This window comes from Euprymna scolopes, unplaced genomic scaffold (genome assembly GCF_053919585.1).
Source record: "Euprymna scolopes isolate OS-2025 unplaced genomic scaffold, ASM5391958v1 sca140, whole genome shotgun sequence".
Taxonomy (NCBI): domain Eukaryota; kingdom Metazoa; phylum Mollusca; class Cephalopoda; order Sepiida; family Sepiolidae; genus Euprymna; species Euprymna scolopes.
Genome location: NW_027633148.1, coordinates 52663 through 63806, shown reverse-complemented (window position 1 = coordinate 63806; position 11144 = coordinate 52663). Strand labels below are relative to the sequence as shown.

At 36.9% G+C, this 11144-nt stretch overlaps 1 protein-coding gene across 1 annotated transcript in view; it reads left to right on the top strand.

Moving 5' to 3' along the window:
* The first annotated feature begins 383 nt into the window (after positions 1-383).
* Positions 384-11144, top strand: part of LOC145273720 (thimet oligopeptidase-like) — a 31933-nt gene continuing 21172 nt past the window's right edge. Inside the window, exon 1 of the mRNA XM_080127096.1 lies at positions 384-544. Within this exon, the coding sequence (XP_079983222.1) occupies positions 423-544 (122 nt within the window). The 5' untranslated portion in view covers positions 384-422. The remainder of the gene's footprint in view (positions 545-11144) is intronic.

Sequence of the window (11144 nt, the reverse complement as noted above, 5' to 3'; positions counted from 1 at the left end):
CTTGTACATAAAATGCATTACAATTCAACTTTGAATTCTCTGACTTTTCTTTTAATGGATACATGGCATTTTTAAGGAATTGCAGCATATTTATGTGCATTTACTGCAGATTATTTGGAAACCATTAATTTCTGGAGATTTTCATGAGAAAATTATAATTCCTAAATATTTTTCTCATTTTTAAAAAAATACTAAACAATAGTAAATTTAGAAAGTAATCTTTTCATGAAGAAGCCTCTCCTCCTTTTGTACAATGGGTCTTGATGTTGACCCAAAAAGTTTTTTAAAAACAATTGGATTCTTTTTTTTTTATCTTAAGTTTAAAATTTTCTTTTTGAATTTTTGACAAGTATATTTTTATGAAAATCACTTATTTCTCTATTTAAATTTTGCTCCCACTATAGCCTTTAGCAAATGATGCTATGGAATATGAAGTACATCGAAGCAACGTGGTTTTCATACAGCAAGTATTTACTGACAAACAGTTACGAGATGTTAGTGTTCAAGCTGACAAAAAATTATCAGAATTTGATGTGGAAATGAGGTGAGTTTTGGTTTAGGTTTATTTTTACACTTCATCTGACAATATGATTTTCTCTATTTTTTAAAAATTTTTACTTAATTTTTTTTTGTGTTTGCATTAATAATGAGAGGCCTGTACCACACAAGTTTCTAAAATCATTTATTCAATAAAAATCTAATGTTGATAAACGATATTCATGTAGCATTAGGAGTTGGATTCTCTACTATAAACGGAACTTGCATCTAACTTTGCTACTTAGTAAGGATATATGGGTGGACATTTCACTTTTGCTGATTATCAAAGTTATTAGAGCATCATTAGGAATGTCTGTGTTACATTCCATAGACAATTGATTTTAAAACTTTTGTTTTGTTTCAACTTAACAAACATGGTGTCATTCATCATCTCGACTCATAACCTTTGTTTCCAAATATTTTGAGATGAGATTTATTAAGTATTTTTTGATTTGTCAGACTACTATTCTGATCTTGATTTTTATTTTCACAACATTTAAACCAATGTAAGCTCTATGCAGATTCCCAAGTTTTACAAGTTATTCTTCTTTTTATCGCTATAAAACCTCCCCTTTGAAATATGATGCTTGTAGAATGTTTGATGTGGGTCTATTTTTTTAATTGAAGTTGGTATGCAACTTCGTTGTATCCTTCGGGTTAAACACTTCTTCTCAGACTTGCTTTGTTTGCTGATTGAACACTTTAAGGTAATTAAAGCGTGTCCAGTAAAATATTTAATGGAACAATTGTGTCATTTGATTGTCTCTTTGAAGGTATGAGTGACAAAGTTGATTTGCATGTCTGACCCAAGTAGATGATTGTACAGATTACATTACCAGAACGATGTACTATGTGACCTTGTGTCCATTTTTCCTTAGCATTGCAGCAGTCTTTTGCCAATATAGATTATCCTGGTAGGAATTTACATGACCTTGCTCCATGATGGCAATTGAACTGGTTTTTTATCGTCCTGTTTCTCTTGGGAAACATATTTTTCTGTCCATCAGTGCTTCAGCAGGAGAATTTCCATTTGAGCAAGTTAGATTTGGAGTAGCTTTGTACATTTCTATGATCTCTCAAGTAGTTTTTTCCCTTTTTAACTTCAACGTGTCAACAAAATGTTCAGCTTAGCCATTTGATAATGGATGAAAAGGTGGAGATCTGAAATGCTGAATACTGTTTTGTTTACAGAAGTCGAGAAATTCTGCTGAGGTGAATGCAGTACCATTATCAGAAATTAAGACTTCAGGAATACCCAACCTGCTGAAAATTTTTGTAGTTTCTTTACAGTTTCATTTAAGGTAGTATGCTTTATCTAGAAGACTTCTGGCCACTTACTTAAGCATCAGCTAATATTAAGTAATGTTGTTCATTAGTTGGCCCATGTGTAGTTGTGACCCAGGCATTTTTGGGGTAGGCCATGCATGCACTGCTGTTTTCTGAGGAGACTTTGCAACCAGTTGACATTTGGCATAACTTTTTACAAGTTCTTTCAACTGCTAGTCTATGTTTAGCCAATACACATAGCCACATACCAAGGTTTTCATCAGATTAATTAACTGATGTCCATTAGTGGAATTGCTTGAGAACTCTGTTTTGGAGTTTGGATGGGGAAACATGTTTTCCAAAGAAAAGTGTTCCATTGATCTCAGATAAAGATCTTCTCTAAAAAAAAATGGTTGAAGTTGCTGGACAGTGCATGTTTTTGGCCAGTGTGTGAGATGAAAATGTCAACCTTTATGTAACAATGGATCTGTGGCTATAGCCTCCTGGATCATCTTTGAAGTGACAGGTAGTGATCTCACTGGAAACAAATGCAGAGACAACTTCAGGTTCTACAGATATAGCAGCGATGACTGTGTCTTCCATTAGTTTTTGATGAGAAGATATGAGTCTGGATAACATATCTGCCTGGTTGTGATTTTATAGAAAAGTCATAATCTAAAAACATAGTTGCTCATCTTTGTAAGTGATTTGCTGTATAAACTGGAATTCCTTTCCTGGAACCAAAAATACTTATTAAGGGCCTGTGATCAGAATAAACTGACGGCCATAAAACATTTTGTAAAATTTTTTTCCCACATAGATAATTGTCAATTTGTCTACACTTTCATTCAGTAGGTGTCAACAATTTTGATGCATGTGTAATGACTTTTTCCCTTCCGTCAGGATAAATATGTGATATTACTGCTCCGACTCAATAGTCTGAAGCATCCATCATAGCAGTAATGTCTAACGATGGATCGTAGTGTGTCAGTAAAAGATCAGAATTAAGAAGTGTTTTAATTTTCTCAGATGATTCTTTGTATGTGTTTGACCAGTTCCATTTGGTATCTTTTTGTAAAATATTATTCACAAGCCCTCGTAACTTTTGCAGGAACCATAATTACTTACAAGGCCCAGAAAGGATTATAGTTTTGCAACATCCTTTGGAGCTGCCATGTGCTTTATGACCTGAATATTGTCCAGATCTGGTTTTAAACCATTTTTGTCAAATATGAATCTAAGGTATTTCACAGATGTTTGGAATTTGCTCTTGCAGAAATTCCTCTTGGGATGTGCCTGTAATGATATCAACGTAGGCAGAAACTTCCGGCAATCTTGTGAGTACTGTATCCACAGTTTGTTGGAATATTGCTGGAGCTGACTTGACCCCAAATGGAATTGGAATAATCTCTTGACAGTGTTAATAGTGAGAAGATTTTTGGAATCTTTATCAACTTCCACTTGTAGATATGCATCTGTGATGTCCAGTTTTGCAAAACCATTTCCACCATTGAGTTTTGAGAACAGTCCTTCCGGTACAGGTAGTGGATACTGATGTGTCTCCAGTCTGTCATTTAATCCTGTGCTGAAGTCCACACATAGGCATACTTTGCCATCAGCTTTCTTCACAATGACAATAAGTGCTGCCTAGGATGAGAAAATTGTAGGTTGGATTACTCCTTCTTGTAGACGATCCAATTCTTTTTCTACTGCAGCTAAAGCTTCATATGGTACTGGACGCTTTGGTCTGAAGACTAGCTTTGCATCTGCCTTCAGTTTTAAAGATGCTTTAACTTTAAAGATCCTTTTGAAAAATATTGTTGAACTTTAAGTATGTTCTTAAAATGTGTTTTAATATCTGCTTCAGCATTAATATTGAAAGAATTGAAAATTAAGCTTAGGAGAACATTGAAAAGATTGAGTTCTTCAATAAAATCCAAACTAAAAAGATTCATGGTTGATGCATCAGAAACAGCACACACCTGAATTTTTTTTTCCTTTAAAAGAGACGTTGCATATTAACTTACTAGTTGTATCTTGTTTCCCATTGCCTCACAAGCAATGTGAGATGTCTTAAGAGTTGGTTTTCCCAACAACTCCCATGTTGGATATGACATTCAAGTGATATCTGAAGCAGTATCGAACTGAAAGTTCAATAAGTTGTTTATCTCAACAAATATATATTTTATCCAAGCTTCAAAATTTATGTTGAAAATGGCAAAAATTGAATTTAATGTGGCTTTCTGGAAACATCCTGGTGTTTTTCTGTGGTTTTTGCTTCTTGCTTGTGCAGTATTCATCTTAGAAATATTGTGATTATTTTTACCACAAAATCCGTCCTTGTGCCCATGATGTGAACAATGTTGACATGTGGCTTTTAAATGGGCAAAAACGAGCATAGTGCATCTCTTCACATGACCAACAGAAAAGGCTTCTTTCTATTTCCAGTCAAGGATTTCTCTACCGATTTGATATTGTTTGAAACCAATCGGTTTTGTTGTTGCACCATTTTCATGTCTTGTTTCAGATTTATTAGTTGTTGACATTCTGTGGTCAGAATTTGCGCTGTCATTTCTTTGTCTCTATCAACCATAGACAGTAGATGTGTATGTATATGTCCGCATCTTCTGGAGATTGTAACCCTGTGATGAAGATAAAGCATTTGAATTCATCCTCTGTCAGTGATTTCAGGTGAAAATTTTCACACTTTAGAGTAAAAATTCCAGCATATTTGACAAAATCATCTGTTAACATTTTTCTTTGGTTTCAAACAATTGTATTGAATGTTAAATGAAGATGCTGACTCACCAAAGTTGTCTGATAACTGTGCTATCGTTTCATAAAATGTGAAATCTCCTGTATTTTGGGGAAAGATGAAGTTTGTATACCTTTCATGTTCTGCTGTGCTCAGCTTGCAAAGTAGTAAACACAATCTCCATGTATCGTCGATGAATATGAACTCGTGTTGAAACTTATCCTTTCATCGTCCATACCAAGCAATAAATATTTGTTTTAAATTTAGATTGAACAAAAAACGTGTTATTGTGCTTGCTATGATGTCAAGAGAAATTGGTGTTTTCATTAATTGTTTGTGAAATTGTGCTGTCAAAGTTTCAATTAAACTGTTTTGAACCTTTCTGCTTGCTGGTTTCGCACTATTTTATCCAGTAAATTTGGATCTATGATATAAATAATTTTTATTTTTATTGTTGTTTGTGCACAATATTTTCTTTTTTATTCGAGTTTGTTCGCAAAAAATTGTCTTTTTTGTTTTTATCATGTGTTCACAAAAAAATTATGGAAAAAGTATCTCTATTTTTTATTTTTGTGTATTCACGAAAAAATTGTGGAAAAGATTTTTTTTTCCCCATTTGTGCAGAAAAGAATTCTCTGACAAAGTTTTTTTTTTTTATATCATGTGCATTTTTTTGTGAGTTCTGGAATTAAATATCACATAATCGCTGGCAAATTTTGTTGTATTCAGTGAAATTGTTATGTCAGGATCATTGGATAGCATAATAACAAGTAGGCAAGCTCAAAATAAGAACAGTAGTTTGAATGATCCAAATATGAATCATAGCTCTAACCTCATACCTATCAGGGAGGTCATTTATGAATATTAGGAATAATAAAAATCCAAGGATCACTTCCTAGGGCATGTTTAGACGTATGTTGAGTATTTGTCCAGAAATACCATATGATTTTATTTCCATGAGAAGCCCTTCATGCCAAATCTTGTCAAGGGTTATAGCTCTAGCTTTTCCTGATTTATCCAGTGAATGGTATATGCATTCAGAGATGACTGTTAAAATATGTGCAGTAGAATGAACTTGCATAAATCCATACTGTTGGTCAGAAATAACCATAGCATTTACAACATGATGGACTAGTACTTGATTGATTAAAAACTCAAAGATTTTGGCAACAAGGAGGTTGGGGCAATAATTGAGCATGTCAGTTTTATCACTAGAATTCTTAAATGCTGGTAATTTTCTAGCTATCAGTGAAGCAAGACTCGGCTAGACATTTATTGAAGAGTTTGTAGAAGACAAGGGCTACCTTTATGGAACATTTCTTAATTATTGATAAGATCAGGCCCACATGCCTTGGAGATGTTTATGTTTCTTATAATATCCAAGAAATGAGAAAGGGTGATTTTTAGATCAAGTGTGGCTTGTCTGCAAAGGGAAATTTGGGAGAGAGTGGTTTGAAAAGTCTAAAGTAGAGTTAAAGGGGAACCACCAGGCAAGTAGGTCAGCTTTCTCTGTTGCCATGCAAGCGATCTCCTGTTTGTTGGATAGTGGAGGAAGTGTTGGTTGTCCATTATTCACCACACTTTTATTAGCAATACATACCATTTTTTTCTTTACATTGAATAAACTGAAATCAAGTACTATTGTTTTCTATAAAAAACAAAGAAATATTAGCTTTAGTTTTTTAAAATTGGTCCATTAGAAGTGGCGTTATGACCATTCAAAGTATCAAAAATGCATGGTTCACTGGACAGTTTGCCTTAAGTCAGTCCTATTCAAATGCATATAAGCAGCTTGTGACTGAAAATGGTAGGAAATTTGAACAGTTTATAGATTAACCCATCTTTAAAAAGCTGTAAATTCAGATATTTTAAAGATATTATGAATAAATTTTGAACATATAATTATAACACCATGAAAACTCAGTTGGAATTATTTACGACCATCTCATTTGGTAACTTATGGACTAATTAGCATATTTCAGTTTCATTTTAACGACTTTAAGTAGAAACATCATAAAAACAGCTAAGAAAAATGGTAAGTAAGGCTTTATCATCATATGAAGTATTATTCTGATGATGGACATTATTATTTGTGATTATCATATCCTGAAAAATCAAAGATGGCTGCCAGGAATCCAAAATGGCCACTATGACACAATTCAAAGAAATTATTAAAAAAAACATGGCTTGCAGCATATCAAATTAAAGAAAATTTTGTACAGATTAGAATTATAATGTTTTCAAGTACAGTAAACTAATTAGCATAGTTATGTTTCATTTTAACAGCTTTAAGTAGAAACATCATAAAAACAGCTAAATAAATGTCAGGTTAAGCTTTATCATGTGAAATATTATTCTCATGGACATTATCAATTGTCATCATTACACTGAAAAATTTAAGATGGCGACCAAGAAATCCAAGATGACAACTACAACACAATTTTTTTATTTATTTTTTTTTTTATTACATTTTCACCCCAAACAAGGCACATTACCACTTTGGTGTAGGGGGCTACTATCAGGGGCAACAACTACTGGGTACTATGTTGGGATTTGGGGAGCAAGATGTCAGTTCACGTTACGCTTGAACTTCTGCATGCCAGTACAGTTGGGGAAGCAGTGGCCTGGAATGGAATTCCAGAGTTTAGCAGTTTTGGGGAAGAAACTACTGGAGTAGAAAGATCTTTTACATCTAGGGATCTCTACTGTGTGGGGGTGGGATTTAGTTGCCTGTCGGGTTTGTCGAGGGTGTCTACGTCATGGGGGCACAAGTGTCTGCAGTTCGCCAGAGCATTCACCATTAAAATACTTGTAGAACAGGCAGAGGGATGCAACATCACATCGATGGGACAGAGGCTGAAGCTAAGATGCCAGTTCAGGGCCTATCAGATTTGCGACTCTCTTTTGAACCTTGTCTAGGAGCGAGAGACTAGTAGCAGATGCACCAGCCCAAATGTGACAACAATACTCCATACATGGGCGAATGGTGGCCTTATAGAGGTACAGGATACTTTCGGGTGTTAGTAGTTTTCTAGCATGGTAGAGAGAGCCCACCTTCTTTGCAGCGCCCCTAGCAACGCTTTCAATGTAATTGTTCCAACTCATGTTTCCTGTGAACGTTAGGCCAAGCAGTTTTAAAGATGTACTCTCAGATAAAGAGTCATTGGCCATTGCTATTGGTGGTAGAGAAGGTTTCTTGTAATTATTGAAGGAAACCAGTTTAGTCTTGGCAGCATTGAATGTGACCATCCATTTTTGTCCCCATTCCACTACAGATTGGAGGTCATCCTCTAGTCTTTTTGCCATTTCTTTAGATATATGTTCATCAGTTTTCCTATCATGCCTGTTATAGAGTGTGGTGTCGTCAGCATAGGCAATTTTGTCGGGGAGGTCATTAATGAATATTAGGAACAATAAAGGTCCAAGGATAGACTCCTGAGGCACTCCCGCATTTATATCATATTGTTTAGATGTATGACCGTCAAGGACAACCTGGATTTTTCTCTTATCTAAGAAGAATTTAATTATGTTAAGTATTCTACTAGTGATACCGTATGATCTAATTTTCCTGAGGAGACCCTCATGCCACACCCTGTCAAAAGCCTTAGATATATCTAGAGCTACTGCTCTACCCTTTCCCCACTTTGTCCAGTGAATGGTATATACATTCAGAGATTACAGTGAGGATGTCTGCTGTGGAACGGGCTTGTCTAAATCCATATTGTTGGTCAGTCAGAAATTTAGCATCTGTAAGGTGCTGGACTAGAGCATGGTTAATTAAGGTCTCAAATATTTTGACGAAAAGTGGGAGGAGGCTAATGGGGCGATAATTAGATGGGTCAGTTCTTTCACCAGTTCTTGAATACAGGTACCACAGAAGCAGTTTTCCAACAGTCCGGAAAGCAAGATTCATTAAGGCATTTGTTGTAGAGTTTGGAGAGAACGGGAGCTACTTCAGCTGAGCACTTTTTTAATAGCACAGCTGGGATGAGATCAAGTCCACATGCTTTTGCAGTGTCAAAGTTTTTTATGATAGCATGCACCTGAGCAGGGGTGATTTTTAAATCGTCTAGCGTGGCATCTGTCCGCAAAGGAAAGTCGGGCAGGGGGTGGTTGTGGTCAGGCAGTGTGGAGTTTGAGGCAAAATGACTGGCAAGCATGTTAGCCTTGTCGGTTGCTGAGCAAACAACCTCATGATTGTTGGTTAGTGGGGGAATTGTTGATTGCCCATTATTTAGATTTTTTTTTAACATCAACAGATTTAGGGCCAAAGGTCGAACGAACACCATATCCATTATGGAGCTACAGTATGCAGACGATAACGCCCTTGTAGCCCTCTCAGAAGAGGACCTACAGTGTACACTGGTTGCCTTCACGAGGGCGTACAAACAGCTAGGACTAACAATTAATATAAAAAAAACCCAAATCCTCCATCAATCACCACCAAACAGTACTCCAGTCTCACCCCCAAACATCTCCATCGACAACGCTAGACTGGAAAATGTGGACCACTTCCCATACCTAGGCAGCATCCTATCATCAAAAGCCAACATAGATGATGAAATGCAACACCGTCTCAGCTGTGCCAGTGGGGCTTTCTCAAGGCTAAGGAAGAGAGTATTTGAGAACCGTGACCTTCTGGCAAAAACCAAAATCATGGTATACAAAGCTGTCTTGCTGCCCACTCTTCTCTATGGATCGGAGACCTGGACCACATACAGGAGGCACGTAAAAACCCTGGAGACGTACCACCAAAGATGCCTCCGAAAAATCCTCAGAATTAGTTGGAAGGACCGACGCACCAACACCAGCGTCCTGAGTGAGGCTGACATTCCCACTATCACCGCTATTGTTGCTCAACGCCAGCTCAGATGGACTGGTCATGTTGTCTGAATGCCGGATCTCCGCCTCCCAAAACAGATTTTCTACTCTCAGCTTGTTGAGGGAAAGCGTGCCCAGGGTGGCCAAAAGATGAGGTATAAGGACAACATCAAAGCAAATCTAAAGCGGTTTCACATGGACCTTGAGACATGGGAGGACGTGGCTGGGAGCAGGTTGGCATGGAGGAGCGCTGTCCACAAAGGTGCTGCGCTTTATAGTAGTGACCTAAATCAAGCTGCTGAGGATAAACGCAAGCACAGAAAGGACAGATTATTAACCAGACACACCCAACCCCACCCTACCACCACTACCTTTATCTGCCCAAATTGCACAAGACAAATTGGGTCTAGGATTGGGCTCTATGCTCACCTGAGGATCCACAGAAGCCACAACGGAGGACAGTCTTACTCGGACACGAGTGACCGCCGATGATGATGATGAGATTTTCCAGAAGTCATGCATTCCTAATTTTTATGCTTCTATGCGTTTTTTAGTGGTTTCAGTAAATTCTCTCTTAGCTGTCGCTATTTCTTTCTTAACATTACTTCTAGCTTCTATATACATCTGTCTGTTTGAACTGGACTTATGTCGGTTAAATCTGTGGTATGCATGCTGCCTTTGAGCAATGGCAGTTGCGCAAGTAGAAGTAAACCATTGGGGAGAGTGAGGCTTGCTATAAAATTTCCGCATGGGAATATGTGCTTCAATTGCCGTTTTGAACCATTCAGTGGTCTCCTTTGCGCACTGTTTAGCAGGAAGAGAAAAAATATTTGCCCATGGGGCATCTCTGATAAGATCTCTGATGGCTTCCCAGTCAGCCTTTTTATAATATCTCGTTGTTTTGAGCACTGGCTCTTCAGTCTTGGGTCTAGAGTTTAGGGCAATTTCGACCATTATCACTGCATGATCAGCATTCCCGAGTGGGCTGTCAGCATTTGATACAATCATCGGGAACTGTGGTCAGAAACAGATCTAGAAGTGATGTGTGTTGTTCTTCCTGGTCAGGGAAACGGGTTGGAAATGTAACCATTTGTGATAGGCAGTGAGATATAACGAAGCTATGTGTTGTGCTGCATCTGTGTAAGTAGAGAATCCAAGCCAGTTTTTGTGGTGGACATTAAAGTCTCCAAATACATGTACTTGTGCGCTAGTGTGGAGGGAGAGTGCTGTGTCTATGCTGTTAGAGACTTTGTTAATTATGGTGCAGTCCTGGGTTGAGGGAGAGCGGTAGAAAAAATAAAAGTAGCTAATGTTATGTTGTATGTTTAGTCTAAAAGCACATAAAGGCTTGATCGTCCGATTCTAGATTTGTTTCTCTAGTCAAGGGGAGGGTGTTACGAATATAGACTCCAAGTCCGTGCATATGTCTGTCAGAGTCCTTATGGCAGAGTGAGAAATAGCCAGGCATGTTAAAGTAGTTAGAGGGGATGGAGAAGTGTAGTTTAGTCTCACTTAAATTTAAAGTGATTATTAACAAAATGTTAAAGGAAATTTTGCACAGATTAGAATTATGTTTCAAGTACATTAAACTAATTAACCTAATTAACTTTAATTTTAACGGTTTTAAGTTGCCGTGACAATTATCAGGTGAGTTTTGACCACTATTTTGTATAATTTTTTATTTTTAAGTCATTGTCGAAACTTCAAAGATTTTTAGAGAAATTACGGCCATTTTTTGTTCTCATGTAACGCTTGACATTACTTG